Here is a 16823-nt window from a genome sequence, read left to right as displayed (position 1 = left end):
TAGAATAAGTTGTTAGGTTATAGCTATACAGTAGTACCTCAGGTTACATACGCTTCAGGTTACAGACTCTGCTAACGCAGAAATAGTGCTTCAGATTAAGAACTTTGATTCAGGATGAGAACAGAAATCGTGCTGCGGTGGCGCAGCAGCAGCAGCAGCAGCAGGAGGCCCCACTAGCTAAAGTGGTGCTTCAGGTTAAGAACAGTTTCAGGTTAAGAACAGACCTCCAGAATGAATTAAGTACTTAACCCGAGGTACTACTGTACTGTATTGAGCACAATCCACTTGGGACTTCTGTTGCACATCTTCCATTAATTTCAGGCTTTATGCAACCTGAAGCAATAAGGCTGCCCATATCTGACACAAACTCCAAAAAATGTGAACTGGCCCGGGCAGGGAGAAGAGACTTAGGAATGCTGAACTGGAAAACGAAGATAGGTATTGAGTTGCTTTTGTCTACATTTCAAATGCTTCTGTCATCTAGAAATTTCAGAATTTCATTTCACATCTGTTGAGCTATGACTGCACTTGATGAAAAATCCTTCACGGCTGAAGAAGCAAATTAAAAAAAAAAAAAAAATCGATCATAAGTTAATGGAAGAATATGGAGCTGAGGCAAGTGTCGCTGTAGTTTCCAGAGAAAAACATCATGGAGAGCAGCTATGTTTTGTAGCCTTAGACCAAGTGGTGTTTGCTTTGGCACAAGCAGTTTAAAGCACTTGTCTTATCGCTGGCTGTTTGCCTGGGCATTGCATTGTTCCCTCGAAGACACAAATAGTTCACGTGCAGAACAGAATATAAGCAGTGCCCCTAAATGAAAGGGCATTATTACAGATTCCTCTTTATGTTCAAATTACGATGTCAAAGCTTGAACCTTTCCTAAATTGCTTCATAAAGACAATGCATAACAATTATTCAATGCAGACTTCACATGATCAGACTGCTCTTGACTCCTTGTTTATAAATATCAAAGAATTCCAATTCTGTTGTAATAGAGGACATTGATGGAAACATGCATTTTCCATGTTTGCACCTGGGCCAGGCTTGCACTCTGATCCGATCAGTAAGGGGGCTCTGCTTGCTGAAGTTCTCTGCCTGCAATTTTCCTCTAGCTTTGTCTTGTTGGCAGGATCTTTCTCTCCTCACCTGATAGAAGCTGACAACAACTCATGGCATATAAACACTGTTTCTTGCATTACTGTGAGAGGAGCTTACAGACTCCTAGGGAAATACGGCAAGCCTATTTCTTCTTCCACTGTGAGGGCGAAGGAGGTTGAAGAGCAAAAAAAAAAAAAAAAGGTCTATTCTATAAACGCATTGCCTGCACTTAACATTATGGAAAGGCACACCAGGCTTATCAGGAAGCATCAGATTAGTATTTATGTGTACGTAATGTGGAGAATAACAATACATGAGCAAGTGTCTTGGATTCTGATTGGTTTGCCATTTGAATAATTGACCTAGGTGGCAGCCAAGCATGCTAAGCTGCAGATGAGAGCACATAATGGGTGTCAAGGTTGCTCTTCCAGCAATGGAAACCATAATGAGAATGGGACCATTGGGATTAAGATATGCGACATTGACAAATCACCTTACACATGCTCTCTTTATGTTATTTTATTGAAAGATAATTTGTTTTCCTTTCTGCTGGAGTGCTTCATGGGAGAAAAGCTCAGCTGAAGTGAACTTTCACCCTTGCAGTGAGCCAGGATGGTCTCGTCTGGGACAGAGTTTATTTTGCAGAGCAGATGCGTTAAAGTATTGCAGAGTCATTTCTGCTAAAAAGATGCACGGTCCTTTCATAAGGAGGAAAAGGGGGCGAGTTTTTACTGTGAAATATAGAGCATATTTGCTAACTAGATCCTAATTAACCCTATCGGTTATGACTTCTAAGTTTGATGGTTTTTCAGGTAATACTCTACCTGCTCAATCAGTGATTTCACTACCTGCAGCCAGGTTGACAACCTTCGTGGAAGCCCTATGACAATTGTTATAACAAAGAAGCCAACTTGGATTATAACTGACAATAATAAGCCTTATGTAGGGACAGTGTCTCTAGCTTTCAGCATTCTGTAAAGGCTTTCAGCATTCCTAAAGACAAAGACTTTCAAATATATTGAATATTTAAATAAGTAAATATTATTTATTTTCCACGGAGGTAATTTGGGAAGGAGATATCTAAATCCTCCACCCTGAATTAGAGAAGGCAAGATAAGTAGATCACCTGCAGCTTAGTATTCTGCAATACTTCTATTTTCTTTTACATATTCACAAAATAATTTAGCAGATAGGTGACATAAAACACAATGTGTTGGGGTGAGGGGTGGGTGGGTTTTCATTACCTGCAGAGCCAGTAATGGTGTCTTTGAAAACTTTGCTTTCAAATTAGATTATGTTTCTGTACGAAACAAACATACCTGTTACATAAGATAAGAGACACAGTGTATGACGAATACCAAACCAGCATTTTTACCAACTCAGCTTCTTCTAAGAAGTCATATATTCTGATCATTTTCACAGAAAAGTTGCCAAACTTGCATCTTTGATTCTGTTACGCTAGTTTGCTCGAAACAGTAAACCTGTTTGTCTGTATAGATATGCAAAAAATACAGGACAGTGTAGATAATATCCTGTTAGAATAGCTAGATGTATTTATATATTTATGTTTAAAGCATTTCTATACTGACTTCCATCAAAAAATAATAAAATACATTAAAAACAATAAGAAATACAACAGCATTACAGAGCTAGAGCAAAGGCAAAAAAGATGGTAATCAATGGCCCAAGAAAACTTTTTTTAAAAAAAGCAATTGCCATTAAAGGTAAAGGTAAAGGTACCCCTGCCCGTACGGGCCAGTCTTGACAGACTCTGGGGTTGTGTGCCCATCTCACTTAAGAGGCCAGGGGCCAGCGCTGTCCGGAGACACTTCCGGGTCACGTGGCCAGCGTGACATCGCTGCTCTGGCGAGCCAGAGCCGCACACGGAAACGCCGTTTACCTTCCCGCTGGTAAGCGGTCCCTATTTATCTACTTGCACCCGGAGGTGCTTTCGAACTGCTAGGTTGGCAGGCGCTGGGACCGAGCAGCGGGAGCGCACCCCGCCGCAGGGATTCGAACCGCCGACCTTTCGATCGGCAAGTCCTAGGCGCTGAGGCTTTAACCCACAGCGCCACCTGCGTCCCATTAGCCAAGTACAATAGGCAGCTTCCTTATATAAAAGGGGAGGGTGCTTCAAAACAGAAAAGGCACTCCTCCTTGTCTGTACAGGAGAAGCATATTTAATGATGGTTTGCTTAGTGGACATGTGATGCTTAAACGTAGTTAGCACAAGCCAGTTTGAAAATCTGTTTCAAGCTGCGGTTTCTTGTCCAGTTTAATGGTTAACTGTGGCCAAACTGTGTTAAGACGCAGCACTTAACTGTAGTTTAATGCACATGCACCCGTTCAGCATGGCGGCACAGAGGAGATTGGAAACATATGCTTCCATGTTCAACTAACTGTAGTTTGCAATGTTCAAACTGGGATATGTTGTGTTTAGTTTAGACTGTGGCTGGCTTGAACTAAGCCAACTTCAAATGATGGATTACAATCGTAGCCTTTTCAGATAAACCATAGTTAAGTCTTAACTGCAGTTCCTGGTTCAGACAGAACGACAAACAGTTCGTTAAAAATGGAAACTCCTTCGGGAGGAAGTGTAGGATGAGAATTCAGTCAATCAGTAAGCAAAGGCATCCTATCCACAACCACATCAGAGGAGGAAAGCGGACAGGGAGCAGGTTGTGCATGTAACTATAAACTGTTACAAACCATGAACAAAATGATGCAAACAGAACTCTTAACCAGGAAAGCAAACCATGATCAAGCATTCTGTGCAGCCAATGTTGGTTATAGAAATTGTGTGCCACTGGCAACCCTGCACCAGGCACTTTGTGTATAGGTTAGTGTACAGCACAGGGTTTTTTTCCTACTTTGCAGGATGAAACAGCGCTTATCATCAGTTTGTACTTTGTCTGGTGCTAAAATCTGCGCATCATCTTCATGCTTACCTTTACATGTCTTCCATGTCAAAGCAGTCTGTACTTTGGCTACTTGCCTACCCAGAGTTTACAGTGGTACCTCAGGTTACATACGCTTCAGGTTACATACACTTCAGGTTACACACTTCGCTAACCCAGAAATAGTGCTTCAGGTTAAGAAATTTGCTTCAGGATGAGAACAGAAATCGTGCTCTGGCGGCGCAGCAGCAGCAGGAGGCCCCATTAGCTAAAGTGATGCTTCAGGTTAAGAACAGTTTCAGGTTAAGAATGGACCTCTGGAACGAATTAAGTACTTAACCCGAGGTACCACTGTATGAAGTTTGTAAAGTGTGTTGAAATGGCATTTCGCAGCCGACCACTTTGGTTATTCTAATTTATTTGACTATTCCACAGAAACAGCATTTAGTATCCGGTGTGACATGAAAGTTAGACGGCCGTTATTGCAGAGGGAAATCAGTATTAAGTTACAGGAGTTTTCCTGTTATTGTCCTGGCAGCATTCTGAAAACAGGAATTTCAGCAATTGTCTTTGGAACTGGAACAAGAACATAACAGATCTAAGCAGGTTAGGGAACAAAGTATACCTATAAACTGTATTAGGAAAACATAAGTCTTGCCGCATTGTAACATAACTTATTGAGAAACAACAGCTGGATTGTGAGTGAATAATAGGAAATTTCTGCCAGATACCAATGGTAGATATTTTCAGACACGGTCAGATATATGCAAACATGGAACTGCATTGGGGTTAAGTGTGTGTGTGTGTGTGTGTGTGTGTGTGTGTGTAACCTTAAGTACAGTGCTGAGATGATTGCATGCAAGCAATTACAAGACCGTGTTTGATGTTCATTTATTTTCTTAAAAAGAGAATTGCTTTTGCTTTTGCCTAATCCGTTCTGTGGATCACTTGTTGCTTTGTTTGCAGTACAGTATCTTAATTATCACTTCAGGTTTTGTTGCTTTATTAAGCAAGAATAATTGGGCCTGCTCTGATTTTGAATTCAGCAGATTTATATAAAGCTATGTTGATGCATGGATCTGCTCTTTTCCTCAACTTCATTCTCTTAATTTTATTATATAAATCTATATAATAGTGGTGTGTGTGTGTGTGTGTTTGTATACACATACGTACGTAGGTGGCACTGTGGTCTGAACCACGGAGCCTCTTGGGCTTGCTGATCGGAAGGTCAGCGGTTTGAATCTGCATGACTGAGCAAACTCCCATTGCTCTGTACCAGCTCCTGCCAACCTAGCAGCTCGAAAGCACACCAGTGCAAGTAGATAAATAGGTAAATGGCATTTCTGTGAGCTCTGGTTTCCGTCATGGTGTTCCATTGTGCCAGAAGCGGTTTAGTCATGCTGGCCACATTACCTGGAAAGCTGTCTGTGGACAAACGCTGGCTCCCTTGGCCTGAAAGCAAGATGAGCATCACAACCTTATAGTGTCCTTTGATTAGACTTAACCATCCAGGGGTCCTTTACCTTTATAAAAAACCCTTTTTTAAGTGTATATAAATACTTATTATATATTAAATAATACACACGCACACTTTTTTCGGTATCTCTCAGTACTTGTGCTAATGTAACCCTCTTAATCGGGTTAGCAAACTTTTTCAGCAGGGGGCCGGTCCGCTGTCCCTCAGACCTTGTGGAGGGCCAGACTATATTCTGAAAAATAAAAAAAAATAAACAAACTCCTATGCCACACAAATAACCCAGAGATGCACTTTAAATAAAAGCACACATTCTACCCATGTAAAAACACCAGGCAGGCCCCACAAATAACCCAGAGATGCATTTTAAATAAAAGGACATATTCTACTCATGTAGAAACACGTTGATTCCTGGACCGTCTGCAGGCTGCATTTAGAAGGCGATTGGGCCGGATCCGGCCCCTGGCCCGTAGTTTGCCTTCCCATGCTTTTAATCATAGAAATGGGTTGCAAAACTACTCATGCCCTGGGACCCTTCCTATTGCTGAAGCAGGGCCCTGCCTCTCATGCTTAATGGAAACATCAGAGCAAGCTGACTGGGCGATGCAAGAGCGGGCGCAGCTGCTGGGTGTGTGTACACCACCCATTTATGCAAGTAGGTACTTAGTGAAATATTTATATCCCATATTGTGTCTCCCAACAACGGGAGCATCAAGGTGTTTAATGCCATTAAAAACACACAGCACACCGTAAAACGATTTAACGGACCACCACAAAACAACAGTTTCAGGAAGAACAGAAAGAAAAATGGGATCCCGTTCTTTTTCAAGCAAAGCCACGGTGGAATTGAACAGTTTCTGGAACGTGTCAAATATTGATGGCAGCACAAGTCAAGAGTCGCACAACATATAGGAACATCAGAGGCTGCCTTATACAGAAGCATTGGTCCCAGCTACTTCAGTATTGTCCACACTGGCAACAGCTGTATTTCCTAGTCACATCTGGGGATGCTGGGATTGAAACTAAGCATGTGCTCTTGTGTGGTGTTTTGGCTCTGGCATAAGGCCCTGTTCCTCTTCACTAAATACCTTAGAAGGCAGACATGTAAAATGGCCAAGCACCTTCAAGTACCCTTTCCTAAACAGTTTAGGGCAAAGGTTCCCATACCATGGGAAACATCTGGAGTGCCATAGGTTTCTCTGTCCCTGAGCTAGGTACCGTATTTTTCGCTCTATAAGACGCACCAGACCACAAGACGCACCTAGTTTTTGGAGGAGGAAAACAAGAAAAAAAATATTCTGAATCTCAGAAGCCAGAACAGCAAGAGGGATCGCTGTGCAGTGAAAGCAGCAATCCCTCTTGCTGTTCTGGCTTCTGGGATAGCTGCGCAGCCTGCATTCGCTCCATAAGACGCACACACATTTCCCCTTCCTTTTTAGGAGCGAAAAAGTAAGTCTTATAGAGCAAAAAATACGGTATATGCTACTGGTTGGGCCTGCTTAGTGGTGGTGCCTTAGTTGTGGAATTCCATCCCCTTCTAGTACTAAATTTGATACATTTGATGAGCCAGGTAATGTTATTTAAAACATACATTGTTAGCTGTGTTTAAAATGTTTTATTTAAAGGTAGGCTTTTTTAAACAGAAATAAAGATACATGCCCCTCTGTGCATATCCCCCTAACCATGTAATGATGATTATATAAAGCAGGCTCTTACAAGAAAGAAAGCTGTTGTCATTTTTACACTGAAATATAAATTAGGTATAAATTAGAAGTAAAATAGATCCTGAACCTTATTTTTCATATGTTTTGGAACGGGCTCTACATCAGCAGTCCCACTGAACACAGTAGGCCTTATTTTTGTGGAAGCATGCATAGGGTTGTGCTACAAGGATCTTAAATTCTGGAGTACTCAATCGCTGCTAGCCCTGCCTTTTAATCAGGGAGCAAGTGTTAATCTGAGATTAAGACTTTAATCAATCATTCATACCAGTTAATTAATTAAAGCTTCTGGCCCTTGTTCTTTCCTTTGCTGATGTATCTGAGTTACATTGGGTTCTGCACTGGTGCGTGTGGAAAATAAGTGATTAAAACGGAACAAGCAAAAACACCGAATATAAAACCCATAATATTTCCAAGATTAAGAACCGGGCTCCAGCAATTCTTCAGGGAAAGGGACTTCCACAATTTCTAAGCCAGAGTGATTTAAACAGCTATAACTGAAAGGTATACAGCACAGTGGTACCACGGGTTACATATGCTTCAGGTTACAGACTCCACTAACCCAGAAATAGTACCTCGGGTTAAGAACTTTGCTTCAGGATGAGAACAGAAATCGTGTGGTGGCAGCATGGCGGCAGCAGGAGGTCCCATTAGCTAAAGTGGTGCTTTAGGTTAAGAACAGTTTCAGGTTAAGAACGGACCTCCAGAACGAATTAAGTACTCAACCCGAGGTACCACTGTATGTACTTTCCATCAGGGTCCCCCAAGTTCAATTCCAGATGACAACAACAAGAACAACAACAAGAAGAAGGAGGAGGATCTCAGGTAGCAGGACCAACAAAGATCTTCACTTGAGGCTTCGGGAGTCCTACCAGTTAGAGTAGACAACACTTGGTTGCTTTGCTTTCGTTTGTTTTAAAGGAGGAGGAAGGAAGCAACATGAAATATCTCTGTTTAGGATTGTAGAGTTGCTACAAATCAGAGTAGGTAGTATCAAGTACCATACTCTGACTTGGTGGCTTGCTGTGTTTCCATAGTGGCTCCTCGGCAGCTCAGCAAAACTCCTTTCCTAGAGAGCCAGTGTGGTGTAGTGGTTAAGAGCAGTAGACTCGTAATCTGGTGAACTGGGTTCGCTTCCCTGCTCCTCCACGTGCAGCTGCTGGGTGACCTTGGGCCTGTCACACTTCTTTGAAGTCTCTCAGCCCCACTCACCTCACAGAGCGTTTGTTGTGGGGGAGGAAGGGAAAGGAGAATGTTGGCCGCTTTGAAACTCCTTTGGGTAGTGATAAAGCGGGATATCAAATCCAAACTCCTCTTCTTCTTCTTCTTTCCTATCTTCTGAGATTGCAAAAATAAAATAAAAAGGGATTGGTAAGAACCTGGAAGGCACAATAACAGGATAAATCAACTTGTATCTAAAGCTGCACATAATCCTACCTTGAATATATATTCCAAGACAATCGGTTGTATTCAGCTAGGCTTTTCTCAGAGTAGAACTATTGAAATCAACATACCTAAACTAGTCATGACTATTGATTTCAGTGGGTGTTCTCTGAGTAAAGGCTAGCTGAATACAGCCCATATGTAGGCACACTACATTAAAAAAACAAAACTACTGTTGCTAATGTTGCCAATCAAAGCTGATTTGGAGCTAGTGTGAGAGATGAAAAATGGGTTTTCCAGCAGCAGCTGCTGCAATATATATATAAATACTCTTCAGAGATAACCCACTAGCCTTATAAAGCAATAAAGGAAAGAAAACAACATTTCAACAGAGATCCTAATAGCCATAAAATTCCAAAAATGGAAATGATTTGCTTTCATTACATAAAGTGTCCGTTAGAGCTTCAAATAACGAAATAAACGTTGAGAATGGAAAGCTTCCCTGTTGAACTAGTCTCTGTTTACGTTTCAGTAATCTAGGCCATAAAAGCAGTGTGATGCAAACGCTCCTTTCTTAGGAAGCTCTCAGAAGAGCAGGGGACCACACAGTGCTCCCCGTATAGAATATTTACATTTTGAGCAGTGCATCTGTACCTCTGGCTTTCAGCCATGGTGGTGGCAATTTAGTCTCACCACCTGGCTGTCAAAATATTAGAAAATTTGACTCAAGAATGGGATGGATGGCTCAAGTGTCACTTTATAATCTTTGGACTTGGTTCAGCAAAGTTTCTTAAAAAAACTAACAACATGGCAAGGTGCTCAGAATGTGCTGCAGTGATTGAACTTTAAAGGTAAGTAGAAACATTAATAATTTGGGAGGCCAGAGGGGTGGGGAGGTTCAGGGTAGAGGAAGCAGAAAAATATGCATAAACTAAATCGGCCGCTGTACGTATTATTTTAGTTTCATTTCTCAAAAGAAATTGTAAGATGTTGTATGTGCACTGTAAGTTTATTTTGTGCAGAAGAATAGGTTGTGGATTACTGACTTGAGGATACAGTAACCAAGCTTAACATATAGAGGCATTTTAATATTTTCTGGAATGCTTTTTGGATTTCATTACCAAGGAATGTGAACAGTAAAAGTTGTCTATCCTTTTTAGGACCTCTTTAGAAGGTAGTTGCAACAGAAGAGCAGTAAAAGACGTTTAACCTTTTTAATGCTCTTAGGTAAAATCTGAGCACATTCTACATTTCAAAATTTGAAAAATTCAGTCATTACAGTCACTTATTACTAAAATGCAGCCATTATCTGACTAGCTTGTAGCAAAGAAGAAGAAAAGTTAGTACCATTGGGGAATAAAACTGGGCTAATGTGGGTAAGAAGAACCTTAGAAAGTTTGAAGCTACAATAAATTCTCTATTTCAGAGAAGTTGTTGCATGCATTAGTGTCTGCAGCGGTACTGTACAAATCCTATTATTTCCTCTGAACTGTTCAATCCAGTATTTTTCTTGTAAATACAGATGGGATTAGTCTTAGTGAACTGAAACAATATTAGATAATGCTGTGTTGGATAAGAGAGCTGTGGTACTTTGATCACACATTTCCAATCCAAAAGCTGGGATTCAGGGAGCGAATTTAGGTTTTGTAAGTGCCCACTTGGTCTGCCAAGGGCTGGCGGGAGGGGAGGCTGTTCTCTTAGCCCAAAGCCCCTTTAGACATGTGGGATGTTGCTTCTCAGTTATTCTGCTCCTGGCTTGAGTCTCCATTAGGCTACAAAATGCATCAAGTTTCCTTTTGATGCCTTTCCTCCCCTTAACACTTTCACAGATTTGCTTCCTCCCAACTGCAACCCCTTGTCTCCTTGTGTATTTTTGGAAGGGCAGACAGAGAGACTGTCTGCATCATCAGTGGGAGAAATCAGTGAGTCATAGCGCTCAGTTTATGAGGAGCATTGTTTCATTCGAATCTCTCTTGCCAAGATGCTGACAGGGAATTTGAGTCATCAGCAGCAAACAAGCTGTAAAGAACTTGAATCTGTAGGGTAGAATGGCTTCGGGAGGGAAGGAGGAAGGCAATCACCGATAATATCCACAGCTTGGGATACAGTTTTCGAGAAGGGTTGTGCTGGTATTATTATTTTGCCCAAATATCCAAATCTTCACCGCAGCCTTGTATAGTATTCATATTCTTGCCTGCAGGTCTAATGGAAAATTCTGTCTCCAGTCTGGTTCTTTATGTGTGGTTTATTGCAACTCAATTGTTTGGGTTCAAACTGGAGACAACTCTAGGGTGTTGTTTCCCAGGTTTCTGATAGCTGGTGCACTCACTTTATTTTTGAATTTTTGGGGGAAGCATTTGATTTTTCACTCTCCGGCAGTAAATGTTTTGGCTGTACAGGTAGAACTTGCCTGCTGTCAGAAACTGCCTTTCTACAGGTTAGACTATTTTGTCCATCTAGACTAGCGTTGCCAACTCTGACCAGCAATAGATGTTCGGGGTTTCACTCAAAGGTGTTTCCCATCACCTGTTACCTGATCCCCCCCCCCTTTTAACTGGAGAAATGGCAGGGGGTTCTGCTGCATGTGAAGAGTGTATTCTCTTGCTGATATATAGTTCCTTCTACTAATTCTATGCGGTGTTAAACCACAGAGCCTAGGACTTGCCGATCAGAAGGTCCCAGCTCTTGCCCACCTAGCAATTTGAAAGCACGTCAAAGTGCAAGTAGATAAATAGGTACCACTCCGGCGGGAAGGTAAACGGCGTTTCCGTGCGCTGCTCTGGTTCGCCAGAAGCGGCTTAGTCATGCTGGCCACATGACCCGGAAGCTGTACGCCGGCTCCCTCGGCCAATAAAACGAGATGAGCACCGCAACCCCAGAGTCGGTCACGACTGAACCCAAGTGGTTAGGGGTCCCTTTACCTTTACCTTACTAATTCTATTAAATACCTTGTATTATCTGAAATAAGGTTGTGTTACATTAAATATGAAGGCTATTCACTATGATGTTCTACCTCCACGGTTGGAAGCAATATGCCTCTGTATACCATTTGCTGGGAATTAAAAGTGGGGTGAGTGCTGTTGCTCCCAGGTCCACCTTGCAGGCTTCCCAGAGGAACAATCAGCCTGGAAATTACTGATCTAGGGGCTTATTCATGTGGCACTATTCTCTACATGCAAGCAGTCCTAGCTATTCACGGGGAATAGACTGTCCATTGGTCATTTCTTCTCCATATCTGGCCATCAGGGAATAGATTATATCCTCCCCAAATCTTCTGCAGTTAGTGATAAACCAAAATGTAGGATCTTGCTTTCAATAAGTAGTTTTATTTCCTTGTCATCCCTTCTTTGGGTTGTATTTCGGTATATGCCAGAAGTATAATTCTGCAAAGGAAAATAAAAAGTGTGATGAAACATATGCTCTGTCCAGTTAATGTTTTCCTTAATAGCATCTTCAAATGAAAGCAGGATATCACTTTCCTGTTTGTGTGTGCACGTATTTTTAATAAACACATCTCTGAGCAAGACCTTGCAAAAATACATTGGATAGAGTTGTCTGTGCACTATGGAGGGCGAGGGGGGGAGTTCAGAAAATGTATTTTGTAATGCCACATTGCACTGTGTATTAATGAGCGCCTAAGCACCTGCTGCCTGCATTTTCTTTTTGAAACCTAAATAATAATAATAATAATAAACACTGCAATGAATATGACCACAGAAAGGGGACTGGGTCACTGACTGAAGTATTTAAACTAGGTGGGGAAACAAAACAGCTTTCTAATTCTTCTGGGGGAGGTTAATTCCAGTCTTCTTTGCGTGCTTTGTTGCATGTAGTCTCAGCAGTGCTTGGAAAATTCATTTTTAAAAAGGAATTTGTTGAAGATCGAAAAAAGGAAATTAGTTCCAGTTCATCCTTTTGCAAAACCAACCAGTTCAAGTTCATCCGATGAACTTCTTTAGTTCGCCCTTGGCAAATTCTCTTTGGCTTTCAGAATGTTACAAACTGCTGTGCTAAAGTACTGTATAGGGTCCAAAAGTAAATCAGGGGGGCACACACAAGTAAAAGATAGCTGATATGCATAATGTCAGCATAATTGTATTTCTAGGCTAGAAAAGGCTTACCCTATTTAATTTGTACCAGCCATACAAGTGTTAAAGACACAATGCATCATCCACTTTGTTCCTGTATTTCTTGCTGCAAGCTGCTCCTGTGGGAAGAGACACAATCTCTTCAGCAGGCAAGAAAACGATTTATAATCAATATCATAGTAAAATAGAAGTCATTCGGGTTTCCTGTGATCCAGACATCCCTCTGCATTAAAAAAAAAATAAAAATTTTAGCAGATGTGATGTGCTCTTGTCCCTCAAAGATTGCAAATATTATTTCCCAATGTGATGTGAAAACTGTGAAATTCAGTATCTCAGTCTATTGCGGCTTTGCCATTGCTACCGCCTTACTGTTACCAAACCAAACATTGCAAGGATGTGGAAGCAACAACAGTGGTAGAATCCCCCCTTTTATGCAATTCCTAAAGGCACCAGAGTCCACCCAGGACCTACACCTGGCAGCCCTATGACCCCTTGGCTCCCACCAGGCCTTCTCCTCTGGCCTCTTTTCTCAACTACGCTTCCCTCTCCCAAGGTTCTCATATATATCCCCCAACTTCCTTCCGCTATGTGGCTCTGGGCTCTTATCCCCGTCAGTGCAGTCCATCCCACATAGATTTCCTTTCAGTAAACCCTATATGAGGTTTTAAGCCCAGGCAGACAGATAGCTATCCCTTTCTTAAAAATAAATAAATAACCTGGACGGTGAAGCTTCCTTTGCTGAGTTCTTGGTCCTCTGAGCATTTGCGGTGTTGTCTTCCATCACGTCAGCTCAGCCAACTGCTGAGAATGCCAATAATATTTTCAGCCTAAACTTCAGTGGGATGAAAAGTCTCATTTGCTTGCTTGAGCAAGGGGACTTAGTTGCTTGAAGTACCTACTTGATGTCCTGAGGCTGGAATCTCTGAGGTAGGAAACAGGAATGTGCAACGTTGGCTGCTGATAACAGAAGCCGATGCAGCGTCTCTAGACTGGCCAGTCCTGGTGCAAATGCTAGGAGTCTGTCCTTCTATTTACTGCATCCCTGGCCTCCGGGCTCCAGCTTCTAGTAGCTAAATTAAGAGACCCTGGTCTGAAGCACACATCTAGATTCAGACCCGAGAATAAAACAGAATATGAATTGGGCTATACTGGGACAATTGTCATTAATGAAAAGACTGCCAAAATGAAATTAAAATCCATGTCACGACCTATGCTTAAACATTGTAATCCATTTATCAGAGCAATACACCAAGGTTCTAATATTTTTCTTCTTTTGGGGGGGGGGCTTCATGCAGCTCAGCACATAGGGTTTGTACATTTCGTTTTACCTGTCAGAAAGCTCATCCCAGCCGCAGTGCTGAAGGGATAGAAATGTTGTCATTTTATAGCTTGATCGTGGGAAGTACGATGTGCTTCTGCTTTGCATTTTTGTCTTGAAATAGTGCTTGGAAGCTTAGCCAAATGTTTATATTGTCATTTAAATAGTTCACCAACAGTTCCAAATCTTTTGTGTGCCCTTCATGCCTGATTAAAGAATCCCATTAATAGTTGAGGAAATGCTAATTGGTAATGTCTTTTGCCAGCCATTATGTCCCAAGTATTCTATATAATCCACTGTTGATTAACTTAATGAAGGCTGATGTAGTTTTGTGTGGCAGAGTATCTGAATGACGATGCAACCCTCTCGCTTCTTGGAATCTCCACCCGTCGGTATAAACTACTCTGGGTGTTTAGTTGCCAAAAATGTCTCCAGTGTAAATTAGATTTTTCTAGGCAGAATGAACGTAATATGCTTTCAATTGTTTGTTCATTACAATCATCAAGACAAACAGTGGCAAAGTGTACAGTACCTCAACTTAAGCAGGCAGGCTGTGTCTTCATTCAAGCTCTTATTGATTTCCCTTTGCTTTCCTTGGCAGGTGACATCACACAGAAGGGCTATGAAAAGAAGAGATCAAAATTAATTGGGGCCTACTTGCCACAACCTCCGGGTATGTAGAAATGTACAAGCAATGCATGGAGCTGTCATGTGTATTGATCATTAAGCCAGAATATTAATGTGTATCTTTGGGGGAGATTATCTGAGGCACAAAGGAACCTGTCGCTGTCATGCAGTGGATGTAGATTTCCCCACCAGCCAATTCTCATGTAGAAATTTGTGTCTCCTTGTATAATTAAGTGGTTGGTGCACATACTGGATGAGATTTTAAATTCCTTTTGGTAAACTTTAAACAACGAAAGAAGCAAACTATTTAGGAATAAACACTTGAACCAGAGGGCAAACACTGAACATAAACATATAAAATATGCAGACGGATCCCACAAGATTTCACTTGTGGAAACCCAGAAGTAGTGATCATCAGCAAGAATGGATTCAGAAATGAATCATGCATGCAGCAAAATCCTAGTCAATTAGGATTAAAGTGGCTTATACCTAGGCACTCCAGCGTTGCAAGGCTGTGGGCCACAACTATAATCCTTTTGGGGTGAAGCAAACTTTAATAGATGTGCATACAACAAATGAAAAGGAGTTGGGATGACTCCGGCACCAAGATCATGCAACTTTGGGGGGGGGTCTTCTGTTTTTTTCCTCCTGACTGTTCTCTGATGCAATGGTATATGACCTTGTACAATTGACGAGGCAGGCTCTACCGTTTTGTGAGATAAGGATAAGCAGTTCTTGCCCTTATTTAAAACATAATTAGATGGCATCAAGTTTCATTTCAGAGGCAAGATGCCTCATATTATCAAATGCTGACAGCAAAAGAACGGGATGCCTATATCCATCTTGGCTTGCATCTCTGGGATATCCAGATAGCCAGTATCAGTGACAGTATGGTGGGCTAGATGGAATGTTGGTGAAATCCTCCATGATGATAATTTATTCTTTTTAAATAAATGGGATTTCTTTGCTTGGGGCTAGGTTGCCAAGTAAAGAGCATACCACATTAACATTTTCATTCCCCAGGCCTAATAAACTTGAACTGGGTTATTCCAAATGCTCTTTAAAAGGGGGTGGAATACACTCTTCCACTCCTGTGTACTACTGCAAATTTCCTGGAAAATGTGCAAACTGACAGGGAGAATTATAATTGGATGTATATATGAAAGTGTGTTATAAGTTATATTTATATTTTTTAAAATGGGAGTCATGTAATATATAGATATAGCTATATAGCTATATAAACACAATATCCAGTTCCCAAGTTTTGGAGTGGCAGAACATGTAGCCTTGCTACAGTCTTGTTGCAGTGGAGTCATTGTGGTGGAATTTCCAATATTTTTAAACACCCGATCATTAAAAGCTTCTTTTCTCTTTGGCAATTTCTCCTTGGTTCATGATATGTTGAGACATGAGGGGAGACTTGGCAACCCCCCTGCTTTTTTCCACTTGCTGTGGCAGTGGCACCACAGGGCATTCTGTTCAGGTCAGGCTTTGAATCCACAGAGTGCTAAGACAGAGTGGTTACTATCACTACTATTATAGTTACGCAATAGCAGGTCTTCAAGGCAGGGAGCCCAAGTCCAAGTTGATCATGTTGGCTGACTGAAACAGGGTCAGACTCATGCCTGCTTCTCACCTGAGGTGGTGAAACTTAGTACTGTGGATGGGGGTTGATATAATGAAATGTAGCTCCAATCCAAATCAAATCAAAACTCTCCACATAGAAAACGGGGCTAGTTTGAGCTAGAACTCTTATCCTTGACATCTAGTTTTTAATGTAGAATATATTTTGTTTAGAGAGGAGAAATTAATCATGAGGACACCACACCTCCTTAAAAAAAGAAAATAAAAGCTAGCACACCAAGAATAGGGAGCCTCTGATTCTTCAGATGTTGTTGGACTCCAACTCTCCTCACCCCGACTTTGGATTTGGTTGGCAGGGTCTGATAGGAGTTGTACTCCAACATCTGGAGGCCACAGGTTTACCATCTCTGCACTACACAGAGTATGCAAAGTCCAGTGCCTGTTTCTCATTATCTTGTTGCGTTAGGGCTTCTTCTTCAGTATAATGTAGAAATTAAAGTTAGCAATTAAGTTTAAGTGGAAATAATCAAGCCTTTCCTCCTTGTTCTCTTGATCCTGCAGGTACAAGCTTGGAAATAATACTGAAATGTTTTGTACATAAGTGCACACAGATGTATAATCAGAACTGTATAT

The 16823-nt window shown here is 41.4% G+C and overlaps 1 protein-coding gene across 6 annotated transcripts in view; it reads left to right on the top strand.

The window, feature by feature from the left end:
* The window catches only part of DIP2C (disco interacting protein 2 homolog C), a 301056-nt gene that overhangs the window by 162197 nt on the left and 122036 nt on the right, over positions 1-16823 (top strand). For all 6 annotated transcript variants that reach the window (XM_079996376.1, XM_079996372.1, XM_079996374.1 and 3 more), the window contains exon 2: positions 14581-14652. In XM_079996376.1, the coding sequence (XP_079852502.1) occupies positions 14581-14652 (72 nt within the window). The remainder of the gene's footprint in view (positions 1-14580; positions 14653-16823) is intronic.

The sequence above is a fragment of the Podarcis cretensis genome, assembly GCF_951804945.1.
Source record: "Podarcis cretensis genome assembly, chromosome: 12".
Classification (NCBI taxonomy): Eukaryota; Metazoa; Chordata; class Lepidosauria; order Squamata; family Lacertidae; genus Podarcis; species Podarcis cretensis.
The sequence above is the reverse complement of the archived record's forward strand: the minus strand, read 5'-3'. Positions and strand labels throughout refer to the sequence as shown.